We start from the raw sequence: 23,264 nt of genomic DNA on the forward strand, positions 1-23,264 counted from the left end.
AAACAATTAGTATGAAATATTTGTTTTTAAATGTATTTTATTATATAATAATAATTGCTGTTACTGTCAATCATTGTCTAAATGTATTTTTACTGTCTAAATATATGTATTCAGCTAGTGTAAACATGCAGGATGCTCTCACAGCGAATGCCAGGTTGAGACTGAAGCTTTGCCCTTTGTTTCCGCTGAGAGACTTGCCGCGTGACTCATTTCCCCGCACATACAAGTTATCTTAGATCGGCATTCACGGTTTCACTTCTGAGATTCAGATCGAGTTCTAGGTAGTTCTGGCTGGTTCAACTTTTAAGAAATTCGAGTTCTAATGAGTTCGAGATCTGATTATTACTTTCTTTATTAAGCAACTTTGGTATTTAAATGGTTCAGAGTCTGAATTCTACTAAACTGCAAGAACTGATTTTTTTCATGTTTCACTTTCCTCAGAAAACTTCCGTAATTGTTGTTTTGTGTCAATATAGTCCCTTATTAGCAAGAAAGAAGTAAACACATTTAAACAGTAAAACTATGAAGCCAGATTAAGGATAATTAACAGAAATAAGCATGAATCAGTAAATTCTGAACATTACCTCATTATGTCAGTATAATTTAGCAAACACCCTGCCCATTAATGAGCACCACAGCCTGGATCTTCCATTATTATGAAAACACTAATTCAGTTGGCTTATTCATTTTGTTATAATTACAGCATTAGTAATTAAGCATTTCTTTTTGCAGAAAAAGTGACAAAATATTGTGATGAATCAGGCAATTGGTTCCAAGATCCCATATATAATAAAACCTGGGTGAACTGCGTTGCTCAGTCCAAGGACATATTAAAGGTAACTGAGTGAACCATTTTTCTTGTTGATGAATGAGTTGCAATTTGGTGTTTAAAAACGTCAGCGAAAAGTCAAGTGCTCTCGAGGATGCAGTATTGGGGGAAGCTGTCGAATGAGAGCTCAGCACGTTTTGGCTTTGTGTGGCTTTTAATAACTAAATAACAGGCCCTGCAACTTTTAAATCTCATACAGAAGCTTTTATTGCCTTTAACTCATTAATCCACTTCAGTGAAATACCATTTTAACGCATTACCCTGTGTGTATTCACATATGTTTAGGTTCCCGCCTTTTTTTTTGTTTTGCGTAGAGAGTGATGATGCACGGCTCACCAGGAAGGAACGCGGAGCCCACCATCGAATCGCTCGTCAGCCCTGTTGTCACGCAGAAGGTCGAGGAAAGGAAAAAAATCACCGATGGCCAGTATAAGTGCTTCGAGAAAATGAACAGGGATCAGCCTTATAACAAATCAGGTAACAGAATGACCACACTGAGCGTTTGCGTGTACATGACAGGGTACTGTACACTGTACTACGGATTTAAGGTAAGCCCCTAGTCACTACAGCAAATACTGTTATTATGACTGTACATAAACATGGTAAATCTTACTAAATAAGTAGCAGCAATAAATAAATAGCATAAATAGTTCCTACTAAGATGTCTAAATTAAATGTTTCCAGCATGGTAATGTTTGACACGTTACAATTGGAGCCCAACGGTTATTTGGTAATTATGGCCTTGAAGAGCTTTAGCTATATTTTATTGAGAATGGTCTCCTCCCACTTAATTAAGGTATGTATTGCAATCGAACCTGGGACGGATGGCTCTGCTGGGACGACACGGCCGCCGGGACATACACGTCACAGAACTGCCCCAATTATTTCCCAGATTTTGACTCCACCGGTAAGATTTGGGGAGAACGTATTTTTGCAACATTTGGTGTTGATTTTGTAAGGATGTTGTTGTAAGTGTCCTGCTTCATTTTTCTGCCAGAAAAAGTAACAAAATATTGTGATGAGACAGGAAACTGGTTTCGACACCCCGAGACTAACAGGACGTGGTCCAATTACACCCTCTGTGTTTTACACACAAAAGAGAAAGTCAAGGTAAGAAGAAACTGACAGTACATCTTGTGAACCTGACCAGGATGGATGGATTGATGGATGGATGCTAATAGCATAGACATGACACCCATGAACATCAGAGTGATTATAATGTTTAGTAATTACAATACTCAGGATGTGTATTCACAGCAGGAAGGACAAGCAACCATTATCATACTGGAACGAGTAAATTCTGATGATGGTTTATAGTTTAGTTATGCATAATTTATGGATTGATTTGCATTTCGTTATAGCTTCTTTCCAAGGCATCAAATGTAATCCCATTTTTGTGCAACTTAAGTACAGTTCAGTGACAGCTGCATAATTAGCGGTATATGTTTCATGCGTAAACATGCTAATATACCGCTACATTTGTATATGCTCCGCTGGTCACGATTATGATACAAAACTTCCCCAGGCAGTAGTGTTTATATTAATCCTGCCATGTCACCTCTGGGATTGGAAAAAAAAAACATGTTTACAAGGGAAAACAGAAATATTTTAAATGTATAGGCTGTCTCAGCCTAATGATGTCATAGCTTTTAGCGTTCTCTGTGGACGTAAGGCCTGAGACAGATGCAAAATGAAGTTGTGTGCTCGGCCGGGTTTGTTGTTTCTGGGACTTGCTCAGAAAGTGATTTTGGTACTGTAGCAACTGGTTGTGGCCAAGAGGGGTCCCCAATCCTTAGTGGCCCCTGCAGATGTGTGGTTTATGGGCTGGTAAACACTGCCACTGTTTGTGTGGCCTGTCCGGAAGATAAGGTGTGCAAAACGGCGCCTTTACACTGCCAAATAGCTGTAAGCCGCCCACTGGAACAGTGATTCTGAGAGCAGATCAATGCGAAAGTGAAACCTCCCACGTTACATTGTTAATGAAACTGAGCTGGAAAGAAATCAGCAAAAAGTGAACTCCGGAACTTAAAAGTGGAAGACACTTGCTAGTCTGGGGAAAATAGACGTAATTTAAAATGTTCTCTGTAATTAAAAACCAAAAAATATGAAATATGACTAGTGCTGTTTTATACATGATAGATGTGTAGAGGGTCAGAGGTATGGAAGATATATTTATTTTTTACATCTTTTGTTTGTTTCTTACATCTTTTGTTTGTTGACAGTATTTTTGTGCTAGCAGTCACTTGTGTTGACAGTAATTAGTGTAAATGATATTGATATAAAAAAATCACAATATTCAACATTCATTTTCAACACTAATAACCATAAATACAATTTATCCATCTTCAAAGTGCATATCCCAGGCCGCGCAGGGACAGCCTGGTCTAGATGTTGATCTATCCTGCCATCTGTCTTCCAAACACTTAGTACGGGGTCATGGGGTAAAGACATTTTAATGTCATATTAAATTTGTTTCTTTAGTATGAACTGCAGATGGAATAACTTCATGAATGAAGCTCTGTCATAATAATACACCGAAATGTAAGATGTTGAAACTAACGATTTACCATTATTTCATTTTATTTATTTCTGCGTAATACTGGGACCTGTATCACGAAGCAGGATTTCTTGCTTAGCCAGATAACTTGCTGGGTTAAATGTCCGTGAACAGAGATAAAGTCTATCTAATCTGGGGTACCTTAAATCCGACAAGTTATCCTGCTAAGCAACAAATCCAGCTTTGTGATACAGGCCCCTGGCCTAGTCTGTTTACTGCTTTGTTACTTTCAAAGACAAATTTCTGAATATATATATTTTTCTGACATTTCTCTTTGAAAAACAGCTGCGCTCATAAATCGTATAATATTGAAATGTCTGTGTTGTTCTAGGCTCCCGGTATCTGCATCTGTCTTCCTTCCTGTCACTTCACACACAAACCCTAATAAACACAAGTGCATATTTTCACTTCTGTCAATGCTGTTTATATGCAACTGTGCTGACCTGTGCACTGCAAACCCGAAATGATGCATGAACGTGTCCAGAACCCCATCCATTTTGTCGATACCTTGGGATATGAATCATGCCATGACTATATATTTAAAAAGTGATTTTAAACGTGTGTGTTTGCTTTCTCAGATGGCGTTCATACTCTACTACATGGCCATAGCTGGTCACACCTTATCCATTGCATCACTTCTCGTTTCCCTAGCAATATTCTTCTACTTCAGGTAATTAATACTTTTATAATAACGCCAAGTGATACATGACTATCAATGGAAAAAAGCTTACCTGTGTGCTAAACCAATGGTTTGGTTCTAGCCAGTATATACAAAGACGGGGTTTCATGAACCACTTACAGAGGCAAAGCCAGTTATTTTAATATTTTCCAATGTGTTTGACTCTGGCAAACTGTAAATCTCTCTGATACATCGTCATATTTCTAAATTATGATTCAGTTAAATCTTAATGTTGGTAGGAAAACTGTTGTAGAGGGAGGTTAGATGAACAGTGTGGTATTGTTCAAAGGCTGGTGGGAAATAGGTATCAGTTTTAAGTCTGCTTTCCACTGCATGCTTATATTGTACTCATGGATGTTCACGTGAAATGATTTTGCTGAAGGTGCGTTTTGAAAAGAAGTGATCTAAAGTAGAATTTCCATGTGGTTTTCTGGGTGTGGCAAACTCATAGGTTATTATTATTATTATTAGTAGTAGTAGTAGTTGTAGTAGTAATAGCATTTGTAATATATTATTAATAATAATTTACTTAATTGAAACTGTTAGTAAATCATACTCTTTGTTTAGCTTAATAATGACATCAGTTCTTTTATATAGTTTGAAGGTCTGTGTTACTATTAAGATTCAAAATATACAAGATAATTGTCTTGTAACTAAATGTCTTAACAACATGCGTTTTAAATTCACTTGGCTAAGACTAGCCAAGGCTAAGACAAATTTTCTCACTTATTCAATATGCACACAAGATTCTTTTCCTTAATGAATAAAATATGAAAGATTTTTTGTCTTGGCACTGAAATAAGGGAAAGACACTTTCATTAAGGGAAACAATGTGGTAATCTCTATAGAGTCTAAGTACAAACATGTTGCTTTGCATTGAGAAACATCACGTTAACATAATTGATTAATACATATCGTTTACATTTCTTCTGTAAATAATTTACATATATATTAAGTTCAAAAGCAGCTGTGAACCCAAGATGGGTTTAGTGCAAATACATTATGGCTTTACAGACCCACCTCAAAACATATACTATGGATACTCCTAGTAAAGTTTAACCTGTCTCTGAAGAGTGTGTTTTATAGTAATGCTGTAGTATTTATAGCCTGATCTCTTTAAACGTCAAGGTCTCAGGGTTGCCTTATTGAATCCAGATGTGGAGTTTACTGGGGTATTTCATGGTGTCGAATAGCAGAATCTTCTTATTTACAGTGCCCCGCTAACCTGAAACGTTAGCTGAAGGTCGCTGCCAGTCTTACTACGACCGTCCACAGACTTCCAGCTCACATGTTTGCCCACTTGTCCTCAGGCAGAACTGAAGCACTTTGAAAGACTCTTGACAATGACTCTGAGCTTTCGGAACACTAAACGTTCTTCAAGAGGTTCACCTTGTTTAAGTCACATATACAAATGCAGCCTCGTGTGAAGAATTGTGATTGGAGAGGGCTTGTAATAATATGCAGTGGTGCAGTTGATCCCACCCAATCAAAATGTCTGTCATGCAGCAGTCCATGTGTTATCTATACATATTATCGGCTTTAATGGGGAAGACAACAGGTGTTATTTTGGCCTGTTTAATGCAATAACCACATATAGCCTTCAAAATTAACTGAATTAATTAATAGAGAAAATTGAATTTAAAAGTCGTAAATCAGTGGCTAGTTTATTAACTCATAGATTATGTTTATAAACCGTAATAATAATCACTGAATTGATGCATGATGTGTACAATATTAAACAGCACATGAGAATTGGCATCAAGGCAGATGAATTTAGTCTTTTGACCTGTTTATATTTTATTTATAGTCCATTCATTGTGCAGTTTAAAAATAACGGATAACATTTGTTTATTCTGAATGCTGTTTTAATTTCTTTTAGGGAAAAAGTTATGTTTCAGACATATTTTATTGTTCATTGTTTAATTTACTTCACCAGAGATGAAACAAAACACTTTTACAGGCAAGTTTTTTTCAGTTTTTTTTTACCATCGGAAGAAAATAATATTTTTCCAGTCTACTTTCCAATCTTTCCAGTTTAATCTGTTTAAAGTAGGGAAAACATGCACTTTCCTTGAAGGAACTTTTTGCAAAGTGCTTTATGAATTATGGCTAATTTAATTTTAACCTCTCCTCAAGGATGCCTCTCCTTACATGTTCTCTCTGGAACACTGAATATGGCCAGCTACAGTTTGTCCAAACACTGTCGAGAACATCGCTCTTGAGGCTGGCACAAGACTACTGAGTGTTATAAATCAGTGTGCTGCAAGTGAGCGTACAGATTAACCGATGCAAATGTTAAGGTTCATGCAAATTTTGCTTTTTTTCCACAGAAGCCTGAGTTGCCAAAGGATAACACTGCACAAGAATTTGTTTTGCTCCTATGTCCTGAACTCGGCATTTACCATCGTGAACCTTGTCGCGGTCGTGGGAAACCCCAAGCTGGTGGAGAGCAATCCTGTGAGTCCTGACTGCTTATGCATAATGTTAACACTGTACATTAACTGCACCTTCATAATGCCTTTATAATGCATTCATAGAACATTCATAAGCAGCATGTAAGTAGATCGTAACATTCTAACAAACATTAACAGCTTTAAATATACAGTAATAAGAAACATTGTACCATTATATGATTATAATGTTTGTTATTATCATATAATGTTTATAATTAATGTACATTAAAGTAGTTAAAGTATGTTAGGATGTTAAGGTAAACTACACGCTCCTTATGAATGCATTACGAATGTGTACTGAATGGTCTATGAATACATTATGATATGCATTTAATGTAAAGCTTACCTGTATAAGTTATGCTGAGCTCATTAAAACGACTTATTCTTTTTTAAAACGTATTCTGCTGTGTCCAAAATGATTCAACCAAACAGATTTGACTCCACTTTTCCACTTAACGAATATGATGTTCCAGACATTATATGTTTACCATATAGTAACATTTGAAGATACGCTGAAGTAAATCACCTCACTGCAAATCAGTGCTGATCAACCCATCAGGAGACACAGGCAGCCCCAGGATACTACTATCATAATTTAAAACAAATGCTGTGATTTTTCTTCAGTTAATAATTCTGATTACAGTAAGGTTTATAATCTGTATAGACATGGCAAATAGCGGTCGGCCTCTTGCCCTTGGTAACGTCATCCGTGCTACTGGTATGTTTGCAGGAGACAAATGTTTTGCATACCTTTCACATATGTTCACCTGACATGGGTTTGAAAAGCTGTCCCTGGACTATAGATGTGTTCTCTTTTGATCCTGGAGTCTGACACTCTAGGTACTAAATAAAGCTGCCTTTTTGGAATGTTACTTTATCAAGGTCCAGGCTGATGCTTAAATATTTTTTTCCCTGACATGCTTTCTACGTGTTTTTCTTTCTAGGGAATCATTTAGATGATCTTTTTTAAACTGAAAATGACATGGCCCCGGTGAAATAGTAGCAGGATTATAGCGGTCCTCCATCCTGAATAAACCAAGATATTTCTTCAGAACACAAATCACTGGGCTGCGGTTTAGAGAAACTCTGCATGCTGGTCATTAATTTGGTCTGTCAGATGCAAGAGGAGTTTAAAAACCAAGAAGTTTACTGCCTGAAGTAGACAGAAGTGGTATGGATGCTCTGCTTATCTGTTTGAGTGGCAGGATTGATTGATCACCATGGAAACAAACAATATGGGAATTAACAAGATGTCAGTGAGGATTGTTACAGTGAGCTGATTAACTTATGGTCAGGTTCCACACTTCTTCCAAGGGAAACTGTATAGAACAACAGCAACAACAATAATAATCCGTCCATCCATCCATCACTGTAATCACTTAATCCCAACTGGGGTCACAGGGGGGACGGGAGCCTATCCAGGAACAATGGGCACAGGCAGGAACCAACCCTGGGCAGGCGCCAACACTCCACAGGGTGCACACTCACACAATTACGGGGCGAACTTAGTGTCGCCAATTAACCTACTATGCGCACTTTTGGACTGTGGGAGGAAACCGGAGCCCCTGGCGGAAACCCACGTGAACATGGGGAGAGCGTGTGAACTGCACACAGAAAGGTCCTACGCCCGACCCGGGGACCGAACCCAGGACCTTCTTGCTGTGAGGCAGCAGGGCCACCGTGCTGCCAATAATAATAATAATAATAATAATAATAATAATAATAATAGCAGCAACTAGATGCTGTCAAAATGACAACAATGTATTCCTCAGTCACCCTCCCCCCCCAACCCATCCAAGCCCTACTCCACCCACACCCTCCAACCTCTACAATCTCTCCTACAGTTGGCTTTATTTTAGAACCTTAAGAAAAACTCACACCCCAAACTTTAAGAATCACTGACTCATAAAATGTTCCTGAGAAATCTGGATAAGACGCACTAAGCAATTTTACCCTGTTCATTCATTTTACCGTGTTCATTAATTTTACCTTTCTGTTACCACCTTGCTCTGACGCTTCAGTTTTGGGGTGATTTGTCTCAGAATTAAATCAGGCAAAGCTTTTCATTCATATAATGTTTTTTTTTCCATGTGGTAATACGATCCATCAAAGATCAAATGGAGTGAACAGAGTAATAAGATCAAACACTGTCATTCTGTTCACAAGGTTAAGTTTCTTCTGTAGTCACCCTCCCACCTGCTGCCACTAAGTGCTGTTGCTTCAGTGTTGGAGTGATCTGTCTCTAAATTTGATGAGTTCCAGGTGGCTGTTTCACGAAGCAGGATTTCTTGCTGAGCCGAATAACTTGTCATATTTAAGGTATACCAATTTAAATGGACTGTGTTCACATTTATCCAGGACTACATAAATCTGACTTGTTATCTGGCCAAGCAAGAAATTCTGCTTTGTGGAATAGGCCACAGATCTTCATTAATACAATATGTCTGCAAAGTTTGAAAAAGATCGGTCAAATACTTTTTGAGTTATCACACCAATGAGAAAGTGTCTGTGTCCTAAAACAATAAGTACTTACATAGCACTGTAGCAGTACAGTATACATAAGGAATGCAACAAGACCAATAAAAACACAAATTAAGGTAAAAACATAAGAAATAAAAGATGACGTGGAAGCGAAGTTGCAAAAACACATAACAGTAACTCTGCGATGGGGGTTTGTTGTGCAGTAAATACAGTTTAATTGAAACCAAAAGTAAACATGTTGAAATGTAGTGTTACTTTTTCTGAGTAACAGCCCCATAAAGCTTTTTGATCTTACTTCAGCTGTTCCCACTTTCCTCATCATCCCTCTCTTCCAAGTTCATCATGTCCTGTGGTGGGGGGGGGTGTCAATGATATCATCCATAAGCAAGTAACTCCACCCTGCAGTTTGCAAGTGGTAAAGGACAATATCAGTATTGCTAAATAAGCTCAAACCCACTGCTTAGATGATGGAATACGGTTTCTAGAGAACTGTTGCTGCAATTTCCTCAAGGGTATTTTCTAGGCCTTTTTTTCATGTATAAAGCTTGTTTTAGCTATTTTGTGATAGGATCAAGGGGTGGTTTACATGAACAAAGTGAACTAGTGCCCCAACCCTGTCCTCTGACCTAGATACCCTGTTTTTGGGGCTATCTAGACCCAGCTATTACATTAGCTTACAACCATCTGGAAAAGAGAATATGAAGGAGATTAAAAACCTAGGGGCCTGAGATCCTCGAAGCACTTAATTATTCAGCTCAGTGAATAAATTATATAAGTTATTCACATCAAAAGAAAAAAGAGAGGCCGATGTTCTGCATCCTAATTCAAAGAAGCGATTATGCTCTGGTGAGTGGCATAATTCAACTGAATTGAAGTGAATTGAATGAAATCGTCAGCACGGCCACCTTGTTCATTCTTGCAGATCAGGAAACATTCTGTTTCAATGCATACGCTTTATTTATTATTAATGGCACAGGTTATCAGTAATGTATTTAAAGAGACAGTCTTCGGGTTACAAATGAGACATGTTCCCTGAGTTTAGTCGAATTTGTAGGTAAGTTGGAACAGATAGATACGGGTTCTTATTTAGTGACAATTAGTGAAATGTTTGTCTTAGTATATTTTACCTTTCTATGCAATAAAACAGTTGTGAAACACTTCCAAATACACTAAAACATCTTAAACATAATAATACACTTCATAGTAATAGTATTACAGTAATAATAAAACTAGCTACACACGGTATCGTACAGTACTTGAAGCCGATGAACTACTTAAGCAGAGTAATATTTTCATGCGTGTGCTTATTATTACGAACCATTGTATTTAACTCAAATGTTTAATATAAGAGACTTTATGGCAGTCCATTCATAAGTCAGCCGTTCTTAACCTGTAAATTGCCTGTACACATTAGCATAGTTTTTTTTTTTTTTTTTCCGTAAGATCAGGTTCATTATTGGTAGTCTGTTTCCCAGATAATGTGTTTGCTTGGGGAGAGGCTATACCAGGACTTTCAGTGGACCTAAAATAAAAACTGGTATTTTCAGTCAGTACACACCCCGTGAGGATTTACACACTCAGACAGGATCTAGTACCTTCAAATAGTGCTGTCTCAACATTAATACCGATGGAGAGAGAAGCATATCTGTCTTCTCGATTTTAGACAAGATTAGGAGAACCTTTTCGGCCGTGTTCGGTTTTGTAGCGCATTAATGTAGTATTACCCCAGCAGATGGGAGAGTATGGGAATATATTGGAATTACTATTTAAAAAGCAGCTTTGAACAAGGAACCCAGGCTTCCAGACATACGGCTTAAATCACATGAAATCCATCAGCACACAGTGCTGCTGTTGGAAGAAAGGGATGTGAATATACTTGTTAGCCTTGGGTGAAATTAGGAAGCTTTTGCTATTTTTAAAAATGAGGGTGGGGGAGGGGCAAAAATACGCCTGGTCACCTGGCAATATGAAGCCGAGTCCGTGATGTGTGCTGATTGGTCACCCGGCAGGCAGAGGTGGGAACGGAGATGGGTAGGAATGTAGGAAACTGCAATCACCAGTGACAGCATGAGGAGGAAACAGAGTGTAGTCTAAAGACAAGTCAAGTGGGCTTTATTGCTAATAGAGACGTGCAGGGGCCTGAAGTGTCAGTCTGAGCCTGCTTCAGGCCAGTGGCAATTAGGCCCGACCCCAACTGAGCCCGAATAGTAACATAATTTCTCTGCCTGAGCCACCAGGCGTCACGATGATGTTGCATAACCTCAAACATGCAAACATGCACATACAGTCAGGACTATAAATATTTGGACACTGACACAAGTTTTACTATTTTACCTGTTTACTTAAATATATTCTAATTGAACCCAAGGTGTGAATTTCCTTCCAATGCCACTGTTAGTAATTAAACTCCAATACAAGACAAGGGGATAGACTCATGGATGTTTATCCATAGTCAAATAGTGTTCAAATAGTCAAATAGTGTTGGTTAAATAGGGTGAGGGCAGGACATTTATGACTCCTGAGCCTAAGGCACAGGGAATACAGAATTTGATGTTGATTTGATTTCCTTTCACAGGTTGGCTGCAAGGTGTTGCACTACTTCCACATGTACATGTTGGGGTGTAACTACTTCTGGATGCTGTGTGAGGGGATTTACCTGCACACCCTCATCGTCGTGGCTGTGTTTGCTGAAGAGCAGCACTTACACTGGTATTACCTCCTAGGCTGGGGTGAGTCTGCCGGGTCGCTCAATAAAAACAAATAAAACCCACGTCAACGTGTAGTGGGCAAGTCTCATAAGCGACCCAGTCGAAAGCAAAGGATTGGCTGCAGTGAGGGACCGTTAATTTGCGAACAGCTTGTGTTCTGAGAGGCGACGCCGCCGTGGTGAATTACAAGACAGTATCGGATGTTTCTGTCGGTGGAAAAACACAGAGGGTGTACAGGTGCCAGAGTGCTATCAGATCTCAGGGGAAATTACTGCATTCTTCCCTGTATCTGTAAAAGAGGTCTAGTTTGCCATCCGTACAGCTAGGCCAGGAACTGCTCCCAGTCGCCGCCACACTCGTGAATATTTATGAGGAGACGTGTCCGAAGTGTGTCTCAATTTAGCAAGATTGGTGCCTGCAAACATTCATGCATATCTATAGGATGGACCGAAGAGGCAAATGTCTTACCACTAGTAAATATTGATGTGTTTGCCAAATTTCTGCAAATTCAACAGGGAAAAGACCGAGACTGTCGAGTTGATGTAATACAAGGTTGGTCTTTACTTTACAGTGATGAAGCACCAGCCAAATCATTACAGAGATGGTTCTTTTACAGAAATGTTGCCCTTTTACACTAAAATAGCACAGTTCTGTGACCCGTGTACACTGGTCACATTTCTGGTCTTTTTCATGGCTGCTGCATTTTTGTGATTGCCTTGAAAGCATTACAGTGGGTCAGACATATATCACTAAGCTGAGCAGCCTTTCAGTAATCACACATACTTCACAATCAGAGTGTTAGGGTTGATAAGTTAATAACACGGTTAGTTTCATGTGTATATGCCCTCAATTTGCCCACTAATATTAATTTCATTATGTAAAAATATGATTATAACATATGGTTAGTCTCACTCCAGCCAACCATTAAATGGAAACGAATGCCCGTTTCACTCTAAAACACTTCAGCATTTTAAGTGATGCTTTAGTAGATTTAGAAAGTAATACAAATGACTATAAATATTGCAAGTTTATACTCAACATTATTATCACTGTGACAGTAATGTGTAATATTGCATTTCCATTGGCCTTTTAAATCAAATTAGCAATTTCATGAGCTGTAGCTTCACTTCTTCCAAAAAGGAGCCATTTCCGGCTAAATGGTGTGCAATAAGTTATACCCTCGAGAGATTCATCACACAGGTATCCAGCATTACATGAGATATCAAGGCGTACTGGATCAGTGATTTGGCATTTCAAATGGGAAAAAAAACTCTTCTTTATCAAAATAAAACATACAGAGTTAATGTTTGTTTTCTATTAAATGCATAGTTTAATTTATGCTTCAGTTTGAAGATCCATGATTTATGTTTGGATTCTGCAATCATCAGATGACAGATATAGACTAATTAGTCAGTTGAAAAGAATCTCTGAAAAGCTGGTTGTTATTAAAGATAAACTGATAGCCCTAACTATGTATAATAATTACCAGACGAACGGACAAGAGCTGTTAATGGCCCAGGCTTCATTCCTTCTACAGCGGCTTGGATTCTTGGCCGTTACGGCCTGTCAGAATTAAAAATATGACTGCAATTTATGGATGTGGCCTACCTTTAGGTCAGGGGTCTCCAACTCTGGTCATGGAGAGCTACTCTCCAGTAGGGTTTCTATCCTACCTGACTTCTGATGAGCCAGAACAGGTGTGGCCAATCAGAAGCCAGGTTAGACAGAAACCCTACTAGATAGTAGCTCTCCAGGACCAGAGTTGGAGACTCCAGGTGTAGGTTTTGGTTCAGTAAATGTGATTTATAACATTTTGTTAAATGAAAAGAATTGTATGAAGTGTTGTAATATATTTTTAAAGAAAAATAATCATACAATACAGGCCAGAGGTTTGGGCCCACCCTAAGATTTAAAAAAAATAAACGATACACTGCTTTGTGAAACATTTATTACAAGGAAATATCAGAAATACTTAAAACAAATGTAACTGACTGGTTTTGAAGGATAATGTAACACACTGTGCATTGCAAGTGCAATTTAATGGATTTGAATGCCTACATGCAGGTTTCATCAAAACAACCACCCCCTGCCTTTATCACAGCAGCACAGATTCACAGTCTCCTTTCCAGCAATTTTTGGAAATAGCTTGTGTTCAAACCCTCGCGGCACCTTGTCAAGCATGCAGACCCTTCTCTCTCATTTGCTAGACGTTCGTTTTAAACTCGTTGGTCCAACTCGCCCCATGTTCGCACGTTCGTCTGTCTACACACAAAACCGTGTGAGCGACCTTATGTAGCTCAAGGTATCCTCCCCGACATGGATTATCTGCTCACCCTACTGCAACCAGAGACACAAAGTACGCAGACGGTGTCAAGATGTTCACTTTCCATTTGACTGAGCATTACAATTAGTGGTTTTGAATGTGGTGTGATTGGAGATTCCAGGCGCTCAGAAACAGCCATCCTCTTGGGATTTCTGCACTACAGTACCTAGAGTTCATAGAGAATAGCGTGGCGCCATTCGGTCTGGTATCTCCGTGGCTGAATACACCTATGAACACCTAACACTAATGAGAACGGTGGGAGGAGAACGGCAAGGCTCGTTAAAGATAACAGGAAGTGCAAAAATAACCGCTCAGTACCATAGTGGTGTGGAGAAAGACGTCTCTGATTGTTCATCTACCCCTAAAGCAGTTCTGGAGGGAAGAATGGGTAGTAGGAGTGTCTGATAAAGCAGCCAAAAGATATAAATTATAATTGTGAATTAACAATGGTATATTATTTTAATTCTTTGTATGAATTCATTTAGCTTTTAGTTGAACTATGTATTATACAGAAATTGACTCCTCACCGTGATTTATTTGTGTTTAAAGTACAGTTTGCTCTTCTTTTAGGTTTTCCTTTGGTGCCTGCATCCATCCATGCTGTTGCGAGGAAAAAATATTTCGACGACAAGTAAGTCTTTTTCAAGTCTTCTGAAAAAGGCGGAGAAGTACAAACCAAAAAGGATGGGAAATCTAACCACGAAACCTTGAATGTCCAATAGCTGCTGGATGAGTGTGGAGACGCATTTGCCCTACATAATACATGGGCCCATCATGGCAGCCCTATTGGTGAGTCAACACTGTATCACTCAGTCCTCTAGCGTTGCAGCAGTGCATGCTGGGAAAGTGTCTATGACTATGGTAATGGGCACCTTTTCACCGGCCTTCCAGGTCAACCTGTTCTTTCTGCTGAACATCGTGAGGGTGCTGGTGACCAAGCTGCGGGACACCCACCGGGCCGAGTCCAACATGTACATGAAGGCTGTGAGGGCCACACTGATCCTGGTGCCATTATTGGGGATTCAGTTCGTCATCATACCCTGGAGACCAGAGAACAGGCTTGCTGGCGAGGTGTTTGACTACATAATGCACATACTGATGAATTACCAGGTACTAATAGCACCCGCTAGCACCCGCTAGCACCGCTACATGTTCACCGAATACTTCATTACTATTAATCGTAAATATTTGCTTTTCAGGGGTTATTGGTGGCGACGATATTTTGCTTTTTCAATGGAGAAGTAAGTATGTCTCCTGTTTACATCGCTTCAGTCTATCTGCCTCTTCTGTCATCCTGATCGATTGCACACGTAGAAAAGTGTTGGCAGTGATGGCTGTTGTTTAATCTCACGGCTTCATTACCTCGCCGAGGAAGGCAGCATGTTCCTCATGGCACATGGCGTCCGGGTTCAGGGTGGTGAAGAGGAGCCAAATCATGTGACTCAGATGCATTATGGGAGGAGACAGTGTAGCAACTCTGTCAGGCATTGGACCTTCGGACACAAGAGAAGACGCGTGTCGTTCAACATCATAAACTGGAAATGTCATCACATCACAGCGTATAAGTACCTGATCACACAAAATCCCAGTGGCAGCTCTCTTTAAATACGCGCCTATCGAATGATCACTGGGACTTGGCCGCGATTATTTATTATTTTGGCAGCTACACAGGCTTGAGAGAAAGACGTAACTCTGCACTGTAAGACTCTTGCTTTTCAGAAGCTGCCTCTGGTCCAGCCCTCGCAAAATCAGCACGTTAAATGTTACAAGAGCAGGGCGGTTTCCTTATGGTCGGCTCACGGGCCGAAAAAAGAAAAGCGATTAAACAGTAGGAGCGTCTCGGGCTCCCTAAGTGTGCGTGAGTCCGATGACAGTTAGCAGCCCATCACGTGACATTAGGAGATGAGGGTTAATAGCCCGGCCTTTCAGCACGAGAGATGCGGAACAATGCTGCAGCGGAAATGAGACACGTTGGAGTACTGAGGATGTGGTTCTGGCACAGAAAACTGTGAATTACCAGCTTTTACAGGCCTAAGATATATTATGTTTTATATGTAGAAAATTGTTATGGGTTTGAAAATAGGTCAGATATTAGCTCATGCGTGAGCTGTCAGTCCCTGTCACCTTCAGGGCATAGCACAAACAAACTGGGTGTTCAGGACAGATCCAGCGTCCAAGAGATAGAAGGGGCACTGCCATGTAATTCGTGGGAATGTTTGATTGTTCCACATAATGATTCATCCTACTTAACTTGTTGGCATTTCTGCATTTTTTTCCCCACTCTCCATGGCTCTCTGCCCAATTTCCTCCCCTTCTGGCCATGGTAACAGGCCACGTCGATGAACCATTCAGGACAAAGCACAGGGTGCCCCTCGGAGTTGTTCAGAAATAAATCATCTCAGTGGATATTTGAAAATGCGTCGATACCAAGCATACTCAGTTCCTTTCAATCAAATTAAATGAATACGATTCTCATTCGTTTTTTTTGCGTAATATTTTTGCAGCTACATTTGCCAATCGCTACAAAATAAGAAAATACTTGTTCTATGCATAACAGATGTGGAAAATTGAATTATTACAAATAGTCTGCTAACAATTTCAACCCTATTAATTCCTCTTAAAATAATTTGCTGCATCCAATGCTTAACATTTCCCTGCTTACATACACATGTGAACTTTCTCCCATATTAAGAAACCAATATGGTTATGAGTGTAATGCTAATAATACTAGCTGAGCAGTGCGTTGTGTTTCAGCCCAAGGAGAACGCATCAGGCTCTGCCATAATGATCCTACCATTCATTCTAAATAGGAACGTCAGCTAGCTAATTCAATTAAAATAAATCCCACATTCAATAAAACCCCGCAATCCCCAAATCAAGGCCCACATGCCACCCTAGGTAAGCTTCGCCTTGTGCCCCCACCGCTGCCACACTTCCAGCGGTATGCCAATTCACCACTCCCCCAGAAGATGGCGCCCTAGCCAGCCACCTGTGTCACCTAATGGCTTGACCAGCACCACCTCCAGTGAATGAATCCTACATCCCTCCATCTTCAGTTGTCACTTATACAAGCATGGCTGCTGACACATGGACCCTGTCCGGCCAGTAAGGCAGTGTGTACTCTGCATAGGATGCCAATATATCACAGGAGCAAGTAATTCCGATGATTTATTTAACTGGACGGTTAAACAATTGGCGATTCAGCTGGAAATCAAATGGCAATCAGTCATCCGTGTCCAACAGGACCCAAGGTGTGCAGCTGGGGTACGTTTTGACAAAGTGCCGTAGGGAACTAAATACGATTGTCATCTAGTCTTCTGACGTGAAGTTGACAGCTCCCACAAAGACTAACGCAGAGGCTGATGGATGTGGGTGGCACATTTCTCTTCATGATTTTCAGAGTTCATCTCAGTTCCCTCCAGGCCCGGCTGAAGGATCTCTGTCCTTTCTGAGCCCTGCTGCCCACAGTCGGCCAAAAAAAGAGGTGGTCAGTGGTTGATGCCGTAAAACGCCTCTTCCACTGATTAACTTTTCCCAGAATGGTCTCAAAGTGTCTTTCGGCATCCCATTGTACTCACGTGCTATGTTTCTTGTCAAGGCCGGGCATGCTTGTGTTTCTGTATGCGTCATGCGCTAGCGTGTGTTTCAGGTGCAGGCCGTGCTGAAAAGGCAGTGGATGCAGTACAAGGCGCAGTGGGGCCAGCGCCGGCGTGAGCACTGCTCCATGCGCTCCACCTCCTACACCACCACGTCCATCACCGAGATGCCTGCCTTCGTGTTCCACCACGACTGCACCAGCGAACACTTGAACGGGAGACACTTGGAGGACTCGGAGCTGGTGGCGCTCAAATCTGGGGAGGCGTATGCCTGACAGGGATGGTCGTGCCTGGGGAGATGATGATGATGACGAAGAAGGAACGCGGCTCCGGCGAAGCCCCACATCGCTAACAAAAAGGCCCATTCCACACCCAAGCTGTTATGTTAGGTGTCCCGCGCCTGTGACTCCTCAACCCAGGGGAGATTAACTTAACGCTTCATTACATTGCTGCTGCTTTCCAAAATAGGTGCTACATGCTAAGTGTAGCCTATCTTTAGCTGCTAGTCCCAGGCCCTCGTGGGCTGATCATGCACCAGTGCTACTGCCGTGCAGATACCAAAGTGCGTGACGATCGCTAGACTGGGACGTCGTTTGTCGGTACTGAGCCAAACACGGAAGGAATCGCAGCATGATGGATCACGCTGCTTTCCGTTGATGAGGAGGTCGCCTTCTCTGGTGCCTAAGCTCTTGGGTCTTCGACCTGATCATTCAGCATACGATATTCTTTTTAGCGCCGATTTCGTTGCTTTCTAATGATTGTCGTCTATGTCACGAAGGCTTTTTGCTGCTTCATTGTTTCCGCACAGCTGTGGACACGGTTTTCCTGTCACGTAAGAGGCATAGCAGCAGAAGGAAAGATTTTGAGGGACATTTTAGATTAAAAAAAAAGACTACTGATTAAAAAAATACATAAAATCCGAGTAAACAAAATAGCACAGGAATGAGTTAGCTGTACATTTATATTGAATAGGCATTTGCTATTCGTTTGAAACTACAGTTCAGTTTTTGCATTTTCTTTGGAATTTTGTTTTCAGAAATGTTATTGTTGTGGTTTAATGAATGGAGACATTTGTGATCGTGCTTGTATGTTTTCTTGCATTTTTTTTGTATGAGTTATTTTCTTTTGGCTGGCACTTAATTTCTAAATAAGCTAGCTGTGATGTATATTCACATCTCCATTATTTGTCATCTGACATTCATTATTTGTAAAGACTCTTAAGTATTTCAGAAATCTAAAGGCAAAAAGGAACAACATGACTGAGTTTGAATGGCTGCAGTGTATTTTTCCAGATCTTTGTAAAATGAATTGTTAATTTAATAGTTATAGCTTGACACCACGAGTTATAGACTAAAACGTCTACAAAAACTACAGAAGATTTCAATGAAATGTCGAAGATATTTGTTGCATATGAGCTTTATACAAGTAGGCCTTTTAGATATAAGTTTGCACTGAATTACATCCTGTTTTGCTTAGAGTATAGGAACTACAATTTCTTTTAAAGTGTACAGAATTCACAAAAATGGATGAATATTAGTTATTATGCATAAAAAATCTTTTTTATTTTTTATAATTCTGATATTTAATTAGTAACCTTTACCAAATTCCGCAAAATTTCTGAAACAGGATACATAGATAACTGCAAAGTATAAAATCTTGTTTGATGGGATGATGTGAAAGCTGCAGTCTCATTACATAATGTGCGCAATGACTTCTTTTCAGTTGGCTTCTCTCTTTCTCCCAGTGGATTTGCAAAGGCCATATCTTCCCAAACACGAAGCAGTAATCCCTTTTTTAAAACAGAAGAATGATTACACAGAGGCGTGAATAAATTTTAATCCATTCATTATTACAAAGAAAAAACATTGTCACTCAGAAGAACCTTTAGATAAAAAAAGTATAATGTAACTGTAACAGTTATGTAATACCTTAAAAATACAATGAAATCTCTAAAGAGATCAATATTGCCACCGACCTGCCTAAGGGCGGGGTACCAAACTTTTGGTACAAAAAAATCGGTACTGCCCTTTTTCTATTAATTTCCAAAGTACCAAACCAGCAGGGGAACATGTTTAGTACTTTGGGGCGAGACTAGCAAACGTGTTTATTGTAAAAATACACTAAATACAACCATCATCTTGAAAAAGTGTATTTCAGAGCCAGAAAACAATGATTAACAAAGAAAAAAGATAAGCAATGACAATGGATGTATGGACAAAGGAGGAGACCCATGCTTAAATTGTGATCTGTTTGGAAGAACAGATTCACAGGAGATCTGGATGGCATGACAAGAATAGAAAGTTATTTGCTAAAATAGCCGACTGTATGGAATAAATGGGACAAACGCAAAACAGTGCTGCTTGACAATTTAAACATTCAAGCAGGATTACTGTAGGCCATAGAGAAATTAAAGGCCACAATAACAAATATGGCATCAGTCACTAATGATGTCATTCTGTGCCAATACCAACTGAGACTAACACAAAGAGTACCATGGATTTTGGTACTGGTTTGAAGTACCAAAAGTTCGGTAGCAGTGGAAGACTGCCCTAAGTGTCTCAAGACAGTTACATCCGAATGTTAAAGAAGTTAAAGTTTTTTTGTATATTGATTGCTGACTAAGACACATTTTCATCAATCAGTAAATCAATCAATCAATCAATCAATCCGTTGCACTCACTAACTCTCCCATTGACTGGACACTCCAGCAGAAGCTGTGCTCCTGGGGGTGACTAATTAAAATTCGACTGTCATGTAGGCATTTATTATAAGCAGAGTTATGAGGACCACAGAATCCCAGTAAAAACACAACTGCTGGCACAATGTATGTGACACTAAGACACTTCCATCATGCTATGTTTCTTTTTCAAATTGACCGACATGGTTCGAAGCACTGGATGGAAAAATAATTACAGGTCCTATGAGTTAGCGATTAAACTTATATACTACACGCCCGAAGTAAACGCTAAATGAATACAAAATGCCTTAGCACCGTGTTTATATATAGGCCTATATTTTAAATCCATCTGGTAGCCGACAGCATGTGGAGAGGAATGAAAGTGATTCAGATGCAGCTTAATGAACCCCACCAACCGGCACAGTGCCCGGAACAGCCACCTTTGTGGGTCAGACTCTGCTCTGATGGCACTTCTAACAGCATAACAGTGATATTTTTGGTACTTCTGTTGAATCTGTTTACCATTTCTACCTACAGGTGCAAGACTAAACAAACACCCCTTTTCCATCCTGTGTCATCTCTGTACGTTCCCCGAAAACACAACCCTGCTCTTAAAATATTTAAACAGGGCAGAACCTATCAGTGTTTCACACTTAGTCTAAGTATTTAATTAGATGTGTGACTAGGGGCATTCTTATGTAAATACCTTGGCTATTTTTACCCAAGAAAAGATACAGGCATTCCACAGAAACATCCATCCATCCATCCATCATCTCTTATCCTGGTGAAGGTTGCAAATTCTTTAGAAACATCCAAACTACAAATATCATGCATTTCTACATCTGTGTCTAGAACTCAGATAAAATGCCATTTGATATAATCATTTTAGTATCGCAGTAATATATGAAGCATTAATTTACACAGAGATCCAAAGTCACTTTTTGGTTTGATAATCATTCAAATGCAAAAAAGAAACACAAACACACACACACACACACACAGCACGACCACCTTAACCTGTACCCAGCCCTAAAAAAACTGAGACCACAGCACATTTTTTTGTTTCACTCATTTTTCAATCTATGGATGTGCATCTGTGAGTAATATTATTATTATTATTTTTTTAAATATAAACTTCAACCTGACTCTTCCCCGCTTCTCATTAATGAAGGGCTTCTTCCTTGCTTTATGGGACTTCAGTCCTGCTTCTAGGAGCCTGATATGAACTGTCCTAGCAGTGCACTTCACACCTGCACTTAATGTTTCCCATTCCTTTTGAAGGTCATTTGATGTCACCCTCCGATTCATGAGAAACTGTCGGATTAACTGACGGTCATCTCTGCCACAAAAAATGTGCTTCTGCCCTCTACATGGCTGGTCGTTTTGGTCGTTCCCAGTGTCTCCAGTTTCATCTTGTTCTTGTGTTCTGCTGCCTGAGAAATCTTGAGCCTGGAAGCAGCCCTGCCGCTCAGTGCAGCCTTCTGCCAGCAGGACCAGGATCCAGGATTAAACCAGCATTTAAAAATGCATTTTTTTAAAAATATGGAATGGTCTCATTATTTTCCAGAGCTGTATTAGTAAGTGGTGACTTAAATATGGTTAACCTAGATTTAAGTAACTTGACAGAACTAAGAAAATAAGTAACATTTTCAAAACACTTTGGAGAGAAAAAAAAATAAAATATATATATATATATATATATATATATATCAAAGAAATCTTTCATTACATATTACTACCGATATCTGGTATAACTTCACTACTTAGTTTAACTGAAATGATGTGGTTGGACAATTTGACCAGGATATCAGTGACACATGAGTATGGCATCTACAGAAGTGGTCAAATATCAGAATCAGAAACTAGGTACCTGGTCTTCAAATGTTTTTGCAGATTTGTACAGTTTGTAGCCTGTGGAAATATGTTTAGTGCTTTGAAAGTTAGTTTCAAAATGTATATTTTTATATAAATCCTTGTCTTGTGACTAGACCTGTTCTGTTTTAGACTTCCAGACAATCAAACAGTACAACGTTAAGTCTACATTTCCTTTGTGTTTGCCTCAACTCCTTAACACAAGTGGTGATGGCTACAGAAACAGTCCTCAAATTCCTTCCCCTCCCCACTGTACATTTATAAAGCTTCAGCTTTGTGAAAAGCTTTTTCAATCGATAATATATCCGTGATAGACACCGTGTAGTTTGTCTTGCTTATATAACTAATATTGGAAGCAAACGGGGATATGAAATAGGATGACTTACTGTTGCTGTCAGTGATGCGATAATGATCTGTACAGTTTTTACTAACGAACCTACCCCGCAAAACCAGCCATTAGCTGGTACGGAGCCGTCAGCCACTTGTCATTTTCAAGCATCTCGCTTTGTAAAAATTGTTGTTTTTGTTTTTCCAGAGGCAAATGTGGGAAAAAAAATATCAGAACAAGTCCGAGAAAGTCTGTTTATCTGCTAATAAAGATCGAGGAGCTCAACTTTGCAAAGTTGAATGCGTCTTTGTCCATCAACAGTTGTCAGTTTTATCTGTTTATAGAGCAGAATGTATTACAAAACAATTACAGTTCAGTATCTTTTGTTCTCAAGGGTACACCACCAGATCCTGAACCCATATATAATCGACGCAAATGAAAATTTTTATTTGTAAAACAAACAGAAGTTATATGCAAAACGCAATTCATTTCCCAACATAGTCAGAAGCAGCACAAACAATGAGCTTATTAATAATACCAAGGATGATGGATTTCCTACATTATTCAGTAAAATTACTGGTGACAGACAGTTCAATGAGCATGCAAACTGCGGATAGAATATTATGTATTACAATAAATTTTCTTCCAATTTTTAATGACCAGGGTCACCATTTTACAGATTTACTGTAAGAAAGTGAATATAATTTATAATTATATTATCAACAAATATTTGGTGCTGGATATTTTCTCCGTTGGCCCCT

General features: G+C 39.5%; 1 protein-coding gene across 4 annotated transcripts in view; it reads left to right on the forward strand.

The window, feature by feature from the left end:
- Positions 1-22,797, forward strand: part of calcr (calcitonin receptor) — a 42,330-nt gene extending 19,533 nt beyond the window's left edge. For 2 of the 4 annotated variants that reach the window (XM_023811763.2, XM_023811767.2), the window contains exons 5-16: positions 733-836; positions 1,144-1,306; positions 1,626-1,736; positions 1,827-1,939; positions 3,965-4,056; positions 6,396-6,522; positions 11,575-11,728; positions 14,601-14,661; positions 14,753-14,819; positions 14,922-15,140; positions 15,230-15,271; positions 17,680-22,797. In XM_023811763.2, the coding sequence (XP_023667531.1) occupies positions 733-836; positions 1,144-1,306; positions 1,626-1,736; positions 1,827-1,939; positions 3,965-4,056; positions 6,396-6,522; positions 11,575-11,728; positions 14,601-14,661; positions 14,753-14,819; positions 14,922-15,140; positions 15,230-15,271; positions 17,680-17,901 (1,475 nt within the window). In that variant the 3' untranslated portion in view covers positions 17,902-22,797. Of the gene's footprint in view, positions 1-732; positions 837-1,114; positions 1,307-1,625; positions 1,737-1,826; positions 1,940-3,964; positions 4,057-6,395; positions 6,523-11,574; positions 11,729-14,600; positions 14,662-14,752; positions 14,820-14,921; positions 15,141-15,229; positions 15,272-17,679 lie in introns of those variants that run through there. The other 2 variants (XM_023811766.2, XM_023811768.2) reach the window with 2 other exon arrangements.
- Positions 22,798-23,264: the final 467 nt, after the last annotated feature.

This window comes from Paramormyrops kingsleyae, chromosome 23 (genome assembly GCF_048594095.1).
Source record: "Paramormyrops kingsleyae isolate MSU_618 chromosome 23, PKINGS_0.4, whole genome shotgun sequence".
Taxonomy (NCBI): Eukaryota; Metazoa; Chordata; class Actinopteri; order Osteoglossiformes; family Mormyridae; genus Paramormyrops; species Paramormyrops kingsleyae.